At 43.5% G+C, this 19,538-nt stretch overlaps 1 protein-coding gene across 1 annotated transcript; it reads right to left on the bottom strand.

Moving 5' to 3' along the window:
* Positions 1-2,058: 2,058 nt before the first annotated feature.
* On the bottom strand, positions 2,059-11,215 carry LOC107502278 (intercellular adhesion molecule 5). Its single transcript, XM_016129342.2, has 8 exons — positions 11,147-11,215; positions 8,502-8,577; positions 6,924-7,190; positions 5,715-6,035; positions 5,196-5,474; positions 4,393-4,662; positions 3,503-3,745; positions 2,059-3,311 (listed from the first exon to the last, which is right to left on the bottom strand). The coding sequence occupies exons 2-8, from the start codon at positions 8,554-8,556 to the stop codon at positions 3,103-3,105; spliced, it is 1,644 nt and encodes a 547-aa protein (XP_015984828.2). The 5' UTR covers positions 8,557-8,577; positions 11,147-11,215; the 3' UTR covers positions 2,059-3,102.
* Positions 11,216-19,538: the final 8,323 nt, after the last annotated feature.

The following is a 19,538-nucleotide window of genomic DNA, read 5'->3' as shown; positions in this document are numbered from 1 at the left end:
AGCAAACATGACACTGTCTTGCAGCGTTTTAAATTCAAACTCCCCCTCCCCCTACACACACAGCTGAGAAACACTTTGAGTGATACTAGTTATTAGTCACCAGCTCATCCCGGTTTGCATACCACTTTCTCAGTTTTAGTGCTGAATGTCCCATGTCCCAGAACACCTCGGCACAATGCGAACTGGAACAATTGGTCATCCTACTAGTGGAACAAAATAAGGGTAAAGGTAGATGAAGGAAAGGAATAGAAAAGGAGAAAGAGCACAATGGAAAAGCAAAAATGTCCATATATGACTTTTGATGGCCCTCAGTAGTTGTCATGGTTTTCTGACTGTTGCTTTGAGTTTATTATAATTATGAATAACTACCAGTATTATTATTAGTGTAATAATGAAAACTAATACTTGTGAACACATACAAAACCATGCTAGTGTTTTTACAAGTACTACGTCATTTCTTTCCAACTATAATCCTATAATAGGTAAATACTACTATTCTCCCAATTGTAAGAAGACTCACTGAAGATTTAACTTGTTTTTTCTCAGATCTAAAAAGAAAGACATGAGAAAGTCGCCTTGACTTTCTTAAGAAACTTTTGGAGTGTTAAAGGTCACTCTCTTCTCCTAACGATAATCAGGGTAGCTGCAGGTAAGTGTGAGCTGTTTGCTTAATTATTCAGAAAAAAAGAGTATAATCTAAACCTTTTAGGGGGCGGGGCTCCCTGGAGACCAGGCAGCTCCACTTAGAAGAGTGGGCAGAGACCAGCTGTCATTCTGAAAAAGAGATATAATGAAACCGTTTGTGCTTTAAGAATTGAGTAGGAGGGGCCACCAGACCCCTGGTTGTGTGGATCCTTGGGGAAGAAAAGGGAAGAGAAGTTTTCAAGTCTACACGGGGAGGAGCCTACCCAAATCTGAACAGCCTTGCAGGACGGCTAATCCGAGGTACTGAGCTCTGAGAAGTGTGACCCTGGAAATCCATGCAAGTCGTCACCTCCAGCTGGACCAAGCCCTGAGGAAGCGGATCAAGCTCCTGAAAAACCCAAGGCAGCCAACTCAGAACCTGAATCTGCAGAACCGCAGGTTTATCGGACTGTGTGGGACACTCTGTCAACAGTGACACCATGTGGCAGTGAGAAGCAAAGGCAGGATCAGGCTAAGCCTTCGGGCTCTCCATGATGGATCCAGGAAGTCCGAATGAGCCCCCTCCTCCCTCCTGTTTAGGATTCTCCGTGCTTTAGGACACTGGAGCCCTGAAGTCGGGTTTGCAGACTGAAATAACTCCAGACCTGAGGCAGCTGATCCCAAGAAACTGAAATGGCTAGAGATTCCTGGATTCGACTGCTCTATACACTCCTAAACCTGCTTCCTAACTTATTTCCCCGAGTGCTTAAATCAGAAGAGTTATTTATATTACATGATAAGAGCAGTGGCTACTATATTTGTTGGAAAAATTGAGGTAGAAAAGATCATTTTGGAAGATACTGTTTTGCAGAATCAAACAAGGTATTTCCAATATTTCCAATCTCCAACCAGGGAACCGTCTTTGATCCTGAGTTAGGTGATCTTATACGGACCTGTGCTTTCCCAGTCAGTCAGAGGAGTTTTAAGATACAATTGTAATTCCCTGTTGACTTGCTCTAGCTTCTCTCATAGACTGTAAGCTTGCAGAAGGCAGGGGCAGTCAGTGTTCTTGTGTGTGTTGAAACCAAAGGGTTATTTTTATACCCAATCCATAACCCAGACTCAAGGAGAAATGAGATAATTTTTTTCACTTCAGTGCCTGATGCCGTGTTCTTTCTAGCTAGTGTCTACAGTTTGGAAGGCTATGGACCTCTCTCTGTCTGGAAGTCTAGACTTTAGTTTTGAGGGCTGGTCTTACAGGCTGCTGCTTTGAACTAATGCACCACCTAGGCTGATTGTTGATGCTACAAACTTGACATTCTTTTCTTAGAAATTATACTCAAAGTGCAACCACGTGGCTTAATAAAAGCTTTCAACAATGACAAATACTTTGAGAAATTGTGAAATCACTTTTATTTTTACAATATCCAACATTTTCGTGACCCATATGTATCTAATTTGGGAGAAAAGTTCTGGTTTTATGACTCCTCATGTCTTCTCTTTCCAAAGAACAGAGAAGGAAGCTCTATCATACAATGTGGGAAATATTGTCACAGGAGGAATCCTCCCAAAGCTTAAAGGAAATAGTTTGCAGGCATATGAGAATATATATATTTCTTTATGAAATGGGAGAATAAGTATTGGAACTATATCCTAAGAGCCGGCACAGGTAAAAAATAATAATAATAATAATATGTCAAATGTGAACTCTATAATGGATTATGAAAAAGAATTCAGAGATGTTTGGAGCCCTTAACCTACAAAGCCTATTCCATGGAAGAACCCTAACTTCCACGCCAGAGGCAGAACACTGGGCTAGGTAAGCTGCTTTTCTAACCCATTGTGGACTTCCTTATTATCCTCCTCCAAGGCACACAACTGATGGTTAGTGAGGTGAAGTATGGCCAGCCGCTGACCCTTAACGTTGTCGTCATGCCGGGTCTGGGAGCCAGCATTCCAGACTCTCAGGTTAGGGGGGCAGGGGAACCTGTAGACAGGAATAGGGTTCCTATTCCTATCCCTTTGTTTGATACTCACTCCCTTCAAAGTCCTACCTCTGGACAAAGAAAGTGGTTCCCACTTAATCATGAGGAAACCATGAGAAACGAGTTGCATTTCTGAGATATTTCTATCGCTTCAGTCTGATGTTTGGGAGCAAAGGTAGGTAATAGGGATGATGAGGCAAGGGTGGGATTTTCTTTTGTGAATCTAAGAGTGGACTGATTAAGCCTACAGCAAGGAACAAGAGGCTCTCTCACTAGTTCTGAGATTCCTAGTGACTAGAGTGAACTTGAGGGGAGTACAACTTGTGGATGGACTGGATGCAAGGGACATGAAGGGACACGGGGGCCTGAAACATTTGTTTTATGGGACTGCACAGGGCAACGGAAAACGTCTCTTCCTTTCTCCTCTACCCCATTCCCTCCCTTAGGAATTCCCAGTAGCATAGGTCACCTTCAACCATATAGCTGTTTCTACTTAACAATGATGTGCATTACACTTTTCTGCTTGTTGAACAGCAAACTGGCTTTCCTCTTCTTTGTTCTTCTCTTTCTGCCTACAGGACAATTTCCTCCTCTCTATTTTGCAGGGCCGATAGTTCAAATACAGCGCTATGATGATTACACCCACACCAAGGGCAACGGTAATGATGATGAAGATGGCGGAGCTGTTTCCTTCATCCAGTCCTGCCCAAGCACAGAAGACAGAGAAGTGGGAGGGTTCAAGGGCAAGAGAATCACACCCCTGCCCACCAAGCCCACTTCTCATCTCACCGCCCCCAGCCCACTGAAATCTTTCTTCTTTCCATGTCTGGATAAGAATCCCAAACCCCTGGGGACCTCCATCCTGGGCCTGGCAGCAGGGGAGTTACTGTCACCTTGAACAATGACAGCAATGTCTTTGCTGACAGAGCCCAGCCGGTTAGTGGCCATGCAGCAGTAGGTTCCAGTGTGGTTCTGGGTTGCCTTCTGTGGCACTTCAAGGTCAAAGGTCATTCCGTTCCAGGTACACACCAACGATGGAGTTGGGTTTCCCTTTGGGACGCAGGCAAGCATCTGTTCCATCCCTTCAACCCATGTTTGGTTGCCAGGGCAACCAGATTCCTCCAACCGTGGTTTATCTGGAAAAAAAGAGAGCGCACCTGAAGGAACAGAGCTCAGTGTGCCCACTCCGTCCTCACAGTCATGTTCGCCCCTCCCTCCCCTAACCCAAACGCCGTCACAACTTTCTATCCCAAGAAGAGGCCCACCAGTTCCCTGCTTTCGTCCACTGTTTCCTCCATTCCCTGGGGGCAAGGGTGTGAGGTGCAGCATGGGGCATTTAACAGATTCTGACTAAATGAACGGGACTGCTCTGCCAATGGTGGCCTTGGGACCACTGCTTCCCACCTTTGCTTCTCAGTGAGTGAGACCATGGGTAGTAGCAAACCCGGAGATGAGGACTTTTCCACTTTTCAAAACACAAATTTTTATGTAGAAATTTATTTCCTCAGCATAAACTCCAACTGTCACTTCCCATGTTCTCGGCCTTTGGCCCTCGACTAATGCCTGATCACTTTGACCACTTTCTTTTCTCTGTGCCTATTTCCCCTCAAGTTTCTCCCCGCTCACTTCGTTGGGGGTAAGGTAAGCTTGGAGCGCTTTAGTTTTACTTTTTCCCTTTGATTTTATTTTAACGAGGAAAATATGGCAACTCTAACAATGAAACTGCACGAAATGGGAGATTAACACTCCGATTTTTGACCAGAAGGATCAGGCTTGTACTCACATAAGACATGGAGCTGGATCGTAGTGGTTTTGATCAACCGCTGACCCTGAACCTCCAAAGAGGCCTCACAGGAGAAATTTCGGCCATCATCTTCCTCCCTGGTGGTGAGTAAAAGCCAGGCAGGCTCCCCAGGGGCAGGGAGGTCTGGGGCTCCCTGAAGCCAAAGAGTAGGGCTGGGTGATGTTAACACATGCCCTGTGCAGGTCACATTAACGTCTGTCCCTGCCAATGGGTATAATTCTTCTATCTCCAGGATTGGTGGAGGGAAGCCTATAAGAAAAGCAAAAAGAGAACCAAACATGTATCTCAAGACTGGCAGCCATTCTGTCCTCTTGCTGATGGTGGTACCCCTTGGGTGGGCAGGCAACAAAGGGAAGACTGTGGCTACCATGACTGCTTCTGTGCTGAACGGCAGGAGCAACGAGGAGTTCTGGGAATTTGAGAACTTCTACAACAAACGCAGTGTGCCTGCATTTGGCTAGGTCTCTGCAGCAAGAATAGCAAGATGTCTTTTTCATCTTGCAGATTTCCTCCTAACCTCAAATAACTGTTCCCAGGAACAAGTTCACAGATCCAAGTAGGATGGCCTAAGGAAATGAGGTGAAGGCTGGAGAGAACTACTGTCTCAATGTGTGTCTCCAACCTGCCTGAACTTATCAGAGAAAGATGAAGACTGATGTTCACTGGAGAGTGAACCCCACGAAGGTTAGCAGGGGTATTTGCAGTCAAATCACCAAGGCTTTGCCGCGGAAGTTTTCAATGGCAGAGAACCCTCATGAGGAAGGGAAGGGCCAGTAACTTACTATACACATGCACCGGCTCTCTCGTTTTCTGTTCCATCGGACCCAGAGATATAAGGCAGGACAGCTCCTGATCACCGGTTTCCATGGCCCGAACAGTGGCATTGGCCCATGCTGTGTCTTCTTCCCAGGAGAGGAAGGGGCTCAGCTCCTGGTCTCCCAGGAACAGGCGGAATGCGACCTCTTTGGCTGGGAACACCCTAGCCACCTCACAGCTCACAGTCTCTGCAATCCCAACCTCCAGAAGTGGGGAGACCCAGACTTGGGGGTGCTGAGAGAATTCTGTCAAGAAATGAGAAAGAGGAAAGAAAAGAGAAAAGTCATGATAAATCTTGTCATGTAGGACCTGACAATGTAGGAGGGGAGCAGGGCAAAAGGCTCTCTGTCCCCCAGGGTATTTAATGCCCAAGAAGAGGTGGAGCTCAACTACACTCACACCTGAACCCTGTGGGGACTTAGTCCCAAAGGTAAGATGGGGAGAATGAGCCTTGGGGTTCCTCCCACACCCGAGCTCTGACTCACCAAAACTCCGGAGCACCCTGATGGCTGAGCTAGAGTGAAAGAGCTCACCACCATGTGAACTTAAGTCCAGTTCTGCATGGCAAGAGAAATTGCACCTGTCATTCTCCCTTTGCGCTTTGACACTGATGGTGACCTCAGCTCTTTGGGAGGCCACAGCCAAGCTCGTAAAGTTCTTTTTATGTAGTTCTTGGTTACCCTGGAGAAGGGTGAGGGCGAGGTTCTCCAGTGGTGCTACACTAGGCACATGGCACTTCACTGTAAAGACTTCATCCACGGCCACCCATGCGGGCTGCAGCTCCAGGATCACCTGCTCTGGTGGCTCTTTAAGACAAAAAGTAAGTTTTACGAGAGAAGGTTACTCACCCTTTCCAAAAGAAATAGAATAGGACAGGAAGCCTGTGGTAGGAGGTGACTGACTGCTCCCCTTAAACCATCTGATCAACGGTGTCAGCTTTCTGCCATCCCTGCCCTAGAGGGGACAAGTTAGCTTTCTGACTCTTCTGCCCATCAAAGGTGGCAAAATCCATAGCCAAGAAATGAGACTGCTGAGGGAGGTCCGTGCTTTAATTGTTGCTGCCATTCTAGAGAGGCTTTCTCTCTTACCAGAGGTGCTTCAGAGGCGTGAGCAGCTTCTGAGGAGCACCTCAGCATCACACAAAACTATGTCCTAGTTAACCGCACTCTTACCTCGCAGGGGTCACACTTATTCTTAAAGCCATATCCCTGTCGATGCCATGTGTCCACCTGAAAGACCCTCCCCGCCCATCCCCATCACTTCAAATCCTAACCATTCGGCAGGAGTGAAGCCCAGGCGCCTCCTCTTCCACGAAGACTTCACCAGCTGCCCCAGCCCACAAAGACCCCCCTTTTTCCAGCTGCTATTTATTCTAAGAATTGGTGGCAAATAATTCAGCATTAGTTGTACACATTTTTTGATCATTTATAAGTTAGTGTTATTAGCGTATGCCACCTGTGTTTGAACTTACTCAAGCACAGATGTCTGGATTTCTTCTATGGTATGTTCCTAATTTAAAAGCCTACACCAAAGGGAAATGGAAGTAATTGGCTCTTGAATTCCTACAGTATGACAGAAATCTTTATTAAGGGCCCTAAATCTCTTCCCTAGAAGAAATCTCTAATTTTCCCTCAATAAGAGATAGTCACGTTCCCGCATTCTTCTCCTCCTCCCCAGCCTTCAGCCCCACTCACGATACATGGTGATGTCAAGGCTTGTGTCCTTCTGGATCCCTGCACAGGAGAAGAAGCACTGCAGAACAGAATTCTCTGTGACATCCTCCAGGAGAAACTCCTTCCACTGAGGCCCTTTGCCCACCTGGGTTTTCTTTAAGAAAGTCTCAATTCCACTGGGTCCTGGGTCTGGACAGGTAGTACTACAGTTGACCATTAAGGAGTCTCCAAACTTTACCAGGGCCTGATCTGGCCAAACAGAAACCTCAAACAGCTCGTCTGTGGCTCCTGAAATGATCAACCACATATGCCAAAACTCTGGTAAGAACCACAAGACCCAAACAAAATGCAGAGCCTGCTTATTTAGTTACAGGTTAGAGAATAGGAAACCTACCCTGAATGAACAGGGGACTAGGCGAGAAAAAGACCCTTCATGAACAAGTTAAAAGCCTGATTCCACCACCATTCCCTCTGCTCATCATCTTTCTTGGGGTCTGATTTCTCCTTTAGTGTCACCATGGAAACTATGGAGTTGCCAAAAATTATGCCCAGGAAACCATTCTCTTCCTAAACTTCCAGAAATCTTGGAAGCTCCCAGGATTGGCTGCTGAGGGCCCTCATGGGATTTGTCGACCCCTAAGAAAAAGAGCTTTGTTACTTACACCTCAAAGCAGTGTTTTTCTCAAATTATGGCCTAAGGATTACCTTCACCAGAATCGCCCGGAATCCTTGTAAAACTACAAATTCTAGCTCCACCTCAAACTGAATGATTAAGAACTTGTAAAGGTGGGGCCTGGAAATACGCTAGTGAACAAAACAAGCACTCCTGGTGACCCTTAGGCACACTAAATTATGAGAACTACTAATCTAAAGGTGATTCCCAAGGTCACTCATTTCCCATGGAACTTTTCACCCTTCTCAAAGCGAGACTGTTCCATTTTGCTTTGGTGCAGATGTTTGGGGATGCTTAAGAGTTTAGTCCATTAGGGAAACCTTCTCAGGTGCAGTGAGAGAAATATCTCTCTCAGGTAAATTTTAGATATGTGACGTAGATGAGAGGCAAAGTCTCATGAAAGCTTCCCTATAAGTCCCCTTTAGCTACTCGAAGTCTACCATCTACTTCATCTCCCAAATACCAGTCCCCTCTGCGAATACATACTCTTGCAGCGATGGTACCCACTAAGGCTCCAGTTCCTTTCTTGTCATTCGGAGAACTTCTCACAACTGAGCTATGGGCCCTGTCCTATCAAAATCTTATTCATGACAGAGGGTGGCAACAAAGAAGTTAAAATATTATCAAAATCAGAAAAATAGGACAGTCCTGTGCAGCAGGGAGCCAAGCAAAGAAGGCATATTTCTTAAGGAGAGTTCTCCCTGATGGTTTATTATCCTATCCCTTAATTTGGGTTATCCCAATACAACCAGACACACGTAGATTCTGTGTCCTAGTGATCCAAGAAATAGGACTCTCTCCCAAGGGTCCAGATGTGTGAATACTAAAGTGTCACCCCACTCAGGACTTCCTATCCTCTCCCTCATTACCCAGCCACTGACACCCTGGCAGATAGTGGCTAAAGAAACTTTCCCAAATAGTCTCACCTGGGCAAGGGATCAAAGCCAGCAGGGCCCAGACACCAAACAGTAGTGTTTCCATCCTTACGAGAAAGGACAAAGGCTAGAGAGAAAGAGGGGAAACAGCAATGCTAGAGAAAGTGCCAAAAAATACAGAAAATTCTTTCTTTGATATTATTAAAAGTCAGCCCCTTTACTGAAAACCCACACAGTCTGTAGAAATTTCAATAAGAGTTATTGGTGGTACTAGAACTTCTAGATTCTGTTTATTTTGAATTATGCATACAACAAAAGGACACAGGACTCTTCGTGATCTCTGTGAAATATCCTCAAAGATAATCTGATCTGCCTCCATGTTCACCAGCAACTTCTACATTATTTCTTTGCCTGAGTTAAATCTAAAGTATCCACTTCTCCTTTCTCCACCAATTTATACGAAGATTTTTCTTCCAAAACTTCATTCAAGCTAATTTCTTCTAAGAAAGGTTTCTTGACTAACCCTGTCCAACTTCACAATCTCACATTTATTCATGTTATATGTATCTTGCTTTATGCCAAGCATGATTTCTGAAGTTATGTATATCAAAATTTCTGTATAGAAGATATTTAGGGGATCTCAGTCTGGTTTGAAATGGTGGCTAGAGGCTGTGTTGTACAGTAAACATGAAAGTGTATGTTACAGATCAATAAAAATAGCAGTGTTCTAAGTATTTTTTTTACATCCTACATAAGGTTTAGAAAATATCAATTGTTCATATCTAATATTATTTCGAAAGTGACAAGGGAAGGACAGAGAAAAATAGTCTTCTCACTGTTTTAAGGGCATTGCATAACATTCATTTAACTGCATAATTCTTTTTTTTTAATATCAGTCACATTGCCTCATATGTTGTGGAATCCCAATTAACTTCGAATTCCTTGAGATAAAGTGCTCTTTTCATAACACCTACTCCAAGTTAGGCACTCACTACTGATCTATATATCTCATTTCAGTGGTACTTTCTCAATCACATCTTGTTTAATAATTTCTAACATTTAATAAACATACTATGTTCCAGGCACCGGACTGAGTACTTTAATTATCTCATAGTAATCCTATGATTATCCCCACTTTTACAGAGGAGGAGATGGAGGCCAAGAAAGGAAAAGTAACTTATCCCAAATCACACAATTAATTAAGAGGTGAAGCCAGAATTCAAACCCAGGCACCTTGACTGTTGGGCAGTGCTCTTAGTTCTTCATTGCTTCTTTATAAATCAATGAGTCCAGATTATCTGTGCTTTGATGGAGCCACAGTGTCACAATTCTGAACACAGGTTAATCCAAGAGCTCCTCCTACTTTATTCATCTCTCCTTAGCTTGCTGATTTTACCTTTCTCTGCAAAGCCTGGTTTTACCGTGAATTAATCTCATAGACTACTTTGCTCCTGGGCTCTTAGCTAAATAAAGATTTCCAATCTCTGAATACTATAAGTCAAGCTAGTTGGTTTTCCCTTGTGGTTGCCACTCGTATATGTTCATGCCCCATAAACAAATACAAGAAAATGGAAGTGGGGAGTCCTTTCTATTTTCAATTCTCATACTAAGACGTACTTTGTTCTATGTTATTTCAAGTATTCCCCCCCACCCCCCATATCTCCACAACTCTAATATTTCATTCTTGTATTCAATGGCATTGCATTTCATGATTGGGTACTAAAACATGAAAGTTTTTATATTTTTTAAGGAAAAAGACAGCAGCATCTCTAAGGGAAAAGAATTTTTAAAACTCTGAAATTTCTTTTGCTTACCCTGTAGATTATATCCCAAATCAAAGGTCTAAACTGTCTGAATTTCTAGGACTCCAGCCACTAAAGGGTTGGCCTAGATGCTGTTGGACTGCTTTGGCTATGGCACGAAATGGACTTTCTGTCCAAATTTGGGATTCTCACTATGCATTTATAGAAATCCTAATTTCTTGCAGTTTCTTACGCACATCCGAATCACATTCCAGCCTTTGCACTATCTCTCCCTTCTACCTGGAATTTGCCTCTTCCTCCTCGCACACTCCTTCGCCCAGTTCAATGCATCTGCAATGGTGCTGGCTAGGCACCTTCTTTGCGACCTCAGGGGCCGGCCGTCTGCACCACGGCTACTGCTCTGTTCCCATCGCACGCTCTCCCTCACGCATTCTCATTTACTTCCTAGGCTTGTTATTACCGTCTACCCTGAACTGTAAGCTCCACCAGAGCAGGGCCCTTTGTTTTCTTTTCACAAGTGCCCAGAATAGTTGTAGGCATTCAACAACTATGGATGAATGAATGAATGAATGAATGAACAAACTAGATAAAATATTTACAAATATTTGCATGAGGGCGTGTGCCCGCCGTTTCCATACAAAGGATAAGGCTCATTCTTACTCCGAAGGAGTCTTCTCCCTAGCCTATTCACAACGTGGCTCTCACGTTCTCAGCCCAGCAGGCCATGAAGGCTTTTAACGGCAGTTGGTATTTAAAACATTAAAAAACTATGTGGAAAAAATACTTCGGTGCGTGCTCCTCACGGTTTCCGGCCCACTAAAGTGTGAGGAGGCGAAGCCCGCCATGAAGTCTGATCGCCATAGATTCCATAGGAAAGCTGGGAGGAGACACCGGCATGAATCTAAGAAAACAAAACAAAACCTAAATTCTCACTGAGGGCCTCTCCTCGTTGCTCCCGCCACTCTTCGGGTCACTCAGCCAATTCGCCGGCTCCGCCGCCTCGCCTACTGCGTTCTCAGGAACCGCCACGCGCTCAGACCGTTTGGAAGCTCTCGTAGGCACCACCAGGCGGGGGCGCACGAGGACGCTACTGACCGGAGGAGTTTCCCGATCTGCCCAGAAACTCCTGACGTCAACGCAGAAACTTAGCAAGTATTGGCTGAAACCAATGGGGCCGGCAGGAAGCTAAAATCGGAGGAGGGGAGCGCGGGGAAGATGAGGGTAGGGACTCCTGGACCCTGCTTGGCAAAAAGCGCGTATTTGACTTAAGATAATGGCAATTAAATAAGACAACGTGAAAATGTAAGAAAAGGGGGTCGTTGTTGCAAATTACATACGTATAGGGAAAACAAGGAGTTGTCTTCCCCTGTGCTTGGTCATCTCGTGGTGTGGCCTGAACACGCGAGCCGTTTAGCGCGGGAGTGGACTGCGCGCGCAGCCGCTTTCCCGCCTTGGGCCGTGGAGCTAATTTGCCGTTGGACCTCGGTTTCTCACTGGCTCGAAGTCCTGCCGGGGACTTCTCTCAGCTCTTCTGGGTGAGCTGGGAGATGGATTTGGCGGAACTCTTTGCGAATATCCGAAAAGTCCTTTTTGTGCCCCTCCCACATACAAGCTTGAGCAAACTAGAATTTCCGTCTTCACTTCCTACCAAATGTGCCCGTGCCCTTGCGTCCCCCACCCCCGCTCAGGAGGGAGCAGTGAGCCCTGAAAAGGGGGGTGAGCAAGTAAATCCTCTGTTGCCTCTTTCCACCTCGAGACCGCTTTCCTCAGCTTCCATGACAAAAGGCTTCCGAGGGTCGCTTGTCAGAACATTTTCCCTTAGGCCATTATCATGAACATCCTGTTATGTCCTTGGCTCTCCCTCTGTCCATGGTCTGACGCTGAGGCTTGGGCTGAGTTCCTTGGTACAGTGAAATTTGAGGATTTCGATTTTTTTTTGTTTTTGTTTTTGTTTTTCAGAATGATAGTGATTACTTGTATCCATTATAACTACACTCAAGGGAGATATTCCTATTAGCCCCATTTTATGGATAAGGAAATAGACTTGGAGAATCTTCACTATTCTCTGTATGGGGGCGGCAGGCAGGGAAATTATTAACGTAGCTGGCAATTTTGGTGTCCAGTTAAGTCTTAAGAACTGTTTTGTTTTGTTTTTCTTTTTAGACTATGGGTGAATGGCTTCTTGTCCTGGGATTAACTCCTTGGGGCTGCCTAAGGCAACTGCCTTTCTTATACCCCAGTTGTACCAATGCCTTGTCTTCTTCTGACTGATAGTTTGAAGGAGAATGTCAGATGTTATAGAAGCTTTGGGGGCAGACAGGCCTGTCTATGAATCCCTCTTGAATGTCTTACTAGCTTTGAGACTGTGGGAAAATTGCATAGCTTCTCATTTCCTCATCTGGTGTATACATACATATATATAGCTACCATTGTTTTTGACACCAAACAGGTGTTCAATAAATAGTAGTCTGTCTTCCTCTTACAGTCTCAGAAAGGCCTTTCCTGACTGCTCTCCCTAAAACTGTTGAGCTTTATTTTTCTTTATAGCACATATCACTACCTGATGTTAAGTTAAATATCCAGTGGTGTTCTAGACCAGCTCATATAGGTTAGCGCATCTCTTCCCAACTCTGCATTTAATGATATCAGGTTAGTAGCTTGAAAACAGCCACCCATGGTGGAAATATATACATCACTAAAACTGTCAAAGATTACAAAGTCGTTTTTTTTTTCTTTTATTTTGGTGGATTGTTTTTGAGAACTGGTTGTTAAACACTTACCAGCATACCACTGTATATATCTATTTGTTTATCTGTTTGTCGTTTTCTCTATAGACTATGTCCCATACTTTCTATCTGTCTTGTTTGTTGCTGTATCCTTAGTATCCAGAACAATGCCTGCACATAGTATGCACTCAATTAATATTGAGTAATTGAATGAGCTGAGAGTCTCTGAAAGAGTGACGTCAAACCTTAATTTTCCTTGCGGGGAAGCGTTGCATAGCTCCTTCAGAGGATTCTTGTTTTTGTGAGTGTTTTCCATTTTCATTCTGCTTTTCCATCCCTTGTCCCTAAAAGTAGTGATGAGAATGAGAATTTGGATCTGTCCAGAGAAGACACCATCACCACTCTCTTCCAGCCAACAAACTTGGTTTGTCATCTCCACCTCTGGAATCTTCTATCAGTAGGGAAGAATGGAGGAACTATCCTCATCAAAGATTATGCCCTCAACTCATCCCAACCCAACCCAAACAGTTCAAAAGGGCAAAGTGGGAGGACCCATGATACCATTTATCCAAAAAGGTGTTTCTTTTACCTCTTCATAAAGTTCTCAGCAATTACTATTGTACGGGCTAGCTTTAAAAGCTTTTGGAGAATTCCAGAAAGTTTTTGATAGGTTTTTATTTTATCTTCATGGTAATATTTTAAGGAATATTAAATTTGAAGTCACATGGTAAAAATTTATCAACTTGTGCAATTTAAATATGTACAGTTGATTGACGTCAATCATATTTCAATAAAGCTGTTTTTTTAAAAAGTCTGAAAATATTTACTATTCTTAAAAGTATTTTTCAGTATCAGTAATCAAAACTTTAGTTTCATATGAGAATGTTTTGGCATTTTGGGGAAATTTTTTGCCAATTTCTCAATTTGCATATCACTTTAGTATGTTATTTCCAATAAAACAGATTTGTGATGTGGTTGATCCTGTTGCTTTATAGTAAATTTCTTACTAGACCTCATTTTTATTTGTTTGTTTGTTTGTTTATTTTTACCAGACCTCGTTTTTAGTATGTTCACTTGTTTTGTCCTTTACAAATTCATTTTCCTGTTTAATGTATATCAAATCTAAGTCTCTATCATAGTAATGAGCCACCTCCTTTGTCCTTCATGATGTTGAATGGTTTGTCTCATTTATGTTAAATATTTCTGCAAATCAACATCCTAATCACCTCCTGCTAGAAACCAAAATTTCTGCACTTATATTTAGCAAGACTTTTCACCTGCTTATTGTTTTCAGGTTCTTTTGAATGTCATTTTCTATTTCGTCACATGCTTACATTTCTATCATCTTTTTTTCTAATTCTTCAATGACATAGTGGCATTAACTTTCATTTCTTTTATTAAAATCTTAAATTTCAACATCTTTAATGCTGTTAATACAATCCCATTTAATGAATGTAGTCATATCGTGAAAAATAGTTTCTTTTAAGTTCTGATAATATTATAAATTGGTCACTTGGTGAATTAAATTTTGGCAAATGGGCTTATCCAAGCTAACCTATTTGTGAACATTGCTTTTCTAGAGAAGTAGAGAAGTCGTACCTTCAAACAGTTAATTGCTTTGGCCCAAGTAGTGATGGTGGTGAGACTGGGTTATGGAAGAAGCAGATTTGAACCTGACAAAAGCAAAAGAAACCTAAGCTAGAGAGCTGTTCTCTTGTGAAGCTACATCTGTCTTTTGACTCTTTTACTTTGTTTTTGTTGTCCCCAAATCTGCTGCTTCCCTGATCCTTCAAGATTCTCTCCCTTACCTGCTTTTTTATGTAAGGGCTGTCAGTGCATGACTCTGAGGCAACTTGCTATTTATAGGGGCTAATTGGTTAATTAGGATTAGTACAGTCTTAACCAGAATTAAAAGAGCAGATAGATTAAGGATTAAAATCAAGAGTTAGTATTAAGTGACTCAACCTTGGTGGCCCATTAGAGTCAAGGTGAGGATAAGATCTGGGCTAAGGAGTAAACAAAAAAAACTTCAGGAATCCAGGTGGAAGGTCACAAAGCAATAAGTCTAAGAGAGCTAGAGCTCAAAAGATCAAGAAGGATTTGGAAGCTAACGTTAACTTACAGTTAAGCTGTTTTTAATCTTCTGCCCCACTGGGTTAACTCTTGATCATGCCGAGGTCTGGGTGGAGAAGTGGAGGTAAATTTTATCAGCATTATTTCCTGAGCAGATGTTGTTTCTGCACTGCCCTTGTCTTCCTGGAGTTCACACTGGAGGGGTGTGTAGATGGAGACAAAGCCCCAAACAAAAGCCACAGCACAATATGATGAGTACTCTTACAGAAATTTAGACCAAGTGCTATGGAAAACAGAAGAGAAATCGATGGTGGAAGTTGGAGGGTGGGGATAGGAAGTCAAGGAAAATTTTAGAGGTAGTACATTTGAGTTTGCCTTGAGGAATATAAACAGGTCCTTGCATATCAGAGAACTGGGGAAGAATACTTATTCACTTAACAAATACGTACGGAGTATTTAACTTCATGTCAAATATAGTTCTAGGTATCAGGATCACAGTATCAAGACAAAGCTCCAGCCCTGGAGGAGCTTGCAATCTAGTGACATCATAGGTAGAAGAACCACAGCGTGAAAAGGCCTCTGCATGCTCAGAGAAGGGCAAGTTCAGTGTGGCTTGATGGTAGAATACATGGGCTATTGGTAGAAAATAAAGTTAAAGAGGTAGGTGGAGGTGAGAGAATAAAGAGCTGATTTATGTAATGCTAAGAAGTTTAAAAATATACTCTTCTATAAGCCTTCAGCTTTTAAATATTTTAGAGCTATGTGACCTTTTCTGCCAAAGAAACCTCGCAAGGTCACTCAGTATATAAAACAATAAAAATGGAGCTCCTTGGTTGAAGCAGGGATAGGAGTGGGGGTAGGTGGAGCAGGGGAGGAACTCCTAGTCCTGCCTTCTCACCTCACCTCAGCTCTCCCCAACAGCTCTGAGAAACCTGGGGGGCCACAGTGGGTTTAAAGCCCACTGCCAAAGGTAATGGAAGGCACACAAATAATGGGGAAATGGAGAGACATGATCAGATTTGCTGTCTTGGACTAAAGTTGGCAGGGGGAAGGAGGTAGGATGGCCCATTAGCAGAGAAACCAGTTGGGTAGGTTGTAGAAGAGATGCTGAGGATCTGACCTAAGATGGGTAAGATGGATCCAAGAAAGATTTAGGACGGAAAACCAACAGAACTTGGTGACTAAGACTGAAGGGGAGTAAGAGAGGGAGGAATGAAAATTGATTTCAAGTGAGAGCAGAATGAAGGTCCTTAAGGCTTTCTCTAATCTTTGCTTTTGGTTGCAGGTGTCCTGGGCATCTGATTGGATCACTCCCTCTCCTTTGGCTTTCAGTTGCTTATAAGACCAATTCGAATGTCTCAGCAAGACAAAGTTGTTCCTTCGCCTTGTCTTCATGGCCTTAAGATAGATACGGGGGAGGAGACTGGGAGGGAGGATAATGAGACATTGATTTTTGACAGATGGGTTTAAATGACCTATGGAGCATCTAGCAGGGAGTTGGAAATATGGATCTGAAGCTCAGGGGAAAGGTGGAGGTTGGAGTTAGAGATTTAGGGTCATCAGAAAGTAGTAATTGAAGGGATGAGAATAGATGATTATGTCTGGGTAGGTCGAATACTCATGGGGAGCTAAAAATAGAACCCTAGAGGACAAGCATATTTAGGCACCAGAAGTGGAGTGAGGATAAGTCAAGGATCCCAGTGGGGACCCTTGCCTAATCTTTTTTCTTAGTGGTCTGTTTTTCAGTTCTACCTGGGTCCAAATTCAAGAGCCGGGAGGTCACCTTTGGGAGGGGCTAAGAAGTGACCAAGAAGAGGACTCTCAGACCACAATTCCACCCAAGTCTCTGAATGTGCTATATAACCCTCTACCTTGTATGGAGAGAGAACAAATGATAAACTCATGCACCATACTTGGGCTCCAGAAATTCCAGTAATGTCACTTGGGCTGTAGACCTGAAGCCCGCTTCTTGAATCCTGGTGTCTGTTTCTACTATTGGAGGTCCTTACTCTCCAGTTTTACCTGCTAGACTGTGTTGACTATGAAATCATGTGTATTGAGAACTGCGACCTCAATTCGCACACAGAGGAGCTTTCTATCTTACATTTGATGATCCAGCAAAACTAATTGATTCTTCTTACCCTGTACTGTTTCGTGCCTTTGAGTCTTACTCTATTTTCTTTGCTTAACTCATTCATAACCTCTTTTGCATAACCTCATCAAAGAAGTCTTCACTAATCCTTTAAGGGTAGCATTGGGAATGGCCTTCCCTCCCCCCATCTCTGTGGATTCTTCATTGTTAACTTAGTGTTCTCTTTTCACAAGGTCCTGAATTGTGCCAAAGTGAAGTATCAGATCCCATTTGCCTATTGTGTGACCACCAATATTATCTCCAGACACAAAAGCCACATAAGATTCCACTTATATGAAATAATCAGAACAGGTAATAAATAATCAGAATGGGTACCAGGAATTAGGAGGTGGGGGTAATGGGAAGCAACTGCTTGATGGGTATGGGATTTTCTTTTGGGGTGATGAAAATATTTTAGAACTAGTTATAGATAGTGATTATACAACAGTGTGAATGTACTAAATGCCACTGAACTGTTTACTTTAAAATGGTTAATTTTATGTATTGTGAATCTCACCTCATTAAAAAAAAAAATTGTTCCTGCCTTCATAAGAGTTTGTATTTTAGTGAGGGACCCAGATCAGACAGTAAACCTGTGTACACATAAATAAGTAATTACATATTGTGATAATCACTTGGCGGGAAGTCATAAGGGGAGACAGCAGAAAAGTTAAGGAAGAGATGGAGGAAGAGAGGTTCTGAAGTGGGAAGGGGCTTAGCAGTTTTGGAAATTGTTAGGAAAATCTCTTGACTGACTCTTAGAGAGCCAAGAGCAGTGATTTAAAATGAGCCCAAGAGGTAAGCAGGAGACAGGCCCTGCAGAACCTTATGTGTTGTGGGAGGGAGTGTGACATTCAACTTAAGAGCAATGGGAGCTAAGAAGGGTTTTAAGCAAGAGATAATAGTTAATTTCATTAAACTGTTTTATCTGTCTTTAAATGCACTTATTAGGTAGACTCTCTTCTAGATTAAAGAGTCTCTACAAGCGGGGTTGTATCAGAATTACCCTGGGAGTCTTATTTTTAAAATATAACACTGGGAGTCATTGCAATGAGAGGTAATGGGTAATGGGGAGAGGGAAAGGGAGAGGGAGGGGGAGAGAGAGAGAGAGAGAGAGAGAGAGAGAGAGAGAGAGAGAGAGAAGAGAATGAAAGTGAGAATTGAGGAGTGGCTGGCAGGCCTATTTTGGAATAGCTTCTCAGAGGATTTTCCCTTACTACCTCTAGAACTACTGTTGCTCTAGGAGCTTAAGAGGGTTGAAAGGGACATTAACTGCTTTATCGTGAATTCTTTATCCACCTTGCAGGGTGGAGAGAGGCCCTGGTTCAGGCCTTTAAGACTTCCAGTGGTCTGTTCTCAGACTGGCCGATAACCCACTTTTAGGGAGAAAGAGGAGAGGCATCTTTGAGACCAAGAGAAAGGAAAGCAGCAGCAGGAGGTATCTGGGGTGCTATGGCGCAAGACCTGGTTGGGTGTGAAAACATACAGCAGAGGCTTTATGTAAGTCTCTATCTTGGCTTCCCCAAAGTGTTATCTGAGTAGCAACAGCATCACTTGGGAGCTTGTTAGAAGCACAGAATCTTGAGCCCTACTCCAGTCCCCAGGCCCACTGAGTCATAATGCAAATTTTTAACAAGAGCCCCAGATGTTCCTTATGATCATTAAAGTTTAAGAAGCATTGGTGTCATGGGAAGAAAACCCCAGACCACCAAGAGTGTAGGCTTCCGGGCATAGTTGAAGCACTTTATTTTGAGTACTTTCTGATAGAGAACAGTGGTTGCTGAAAAGATACTTAAGTTTTGAAAATTAGGTGCTATAAATCCTACAGAAAGATCTTATTCGCGTTTTCTCACAACGCAAAGTTCCTTCTCCTAGAAACATTTCCTATGGAGTAAAGTACTAGGCTTCCTTAAAGTGAGGCAGAGCCTCGTTAAAAAATATGCAATAACAACTCTGGCGTTTGGCTAAGTCAACCCTTAACATAGCTGGATCGGGTCTGGGGCAGCCCATGTCCTTTGGCAGCTCTGAGCCACCAGGATGTACTTTGAAAGTAAGTCAAGTTGGTGGGTTCTGATCTAAGTTGAGTCTTTAATGCTGAAGATGTAAAGAGGAGACTTGACAAAACTATTTCAAGGAGTGTGGCTAGGGATCTCGACGAGTCGACTACACCTAGGAGAGCTCACCATTTCTCTGGTTTTCACTGCTGAAACCCTAGGTGACCTTCGACCTCTGACCCCGCGCCTAGCTCGGCGTTTCCCTGAGCAGCTTCCGCCCCCGCCCCTCCCGTTCTGGGCCGGCCCAAGGGACGTGGGAGGGGCTCCGGGGCTGGCAGTTAGGGGCCGTGCCTGTTAGGGGCGGGTCTCGCGAGGGGCGGGATTTGAGGAGGCATCCTGGC

This window comes from Rousettus aegyptiacus, unplaced genomic scaffold, assembly GCF_014176215.1.
Source record: "Rousettus aegyptiacus isolate mRouAeg1 unplaced genomic scaffold, mRouAeg1.p scaffold_m13_p_6, whole genome shotgun sequence".
Taxonomy (NCBI): domain Eukaryota; kingdom Metazoa; phylum Chordata; class Mammalia; order Chiroptera; family Pteropodidae; genus Rousettus; species Rousettus aegyptiacus.
Note: the sequence above shows the minus strand (reverse complement) of the source record. Positions and strands in the feature narration are given on the sequence as shown.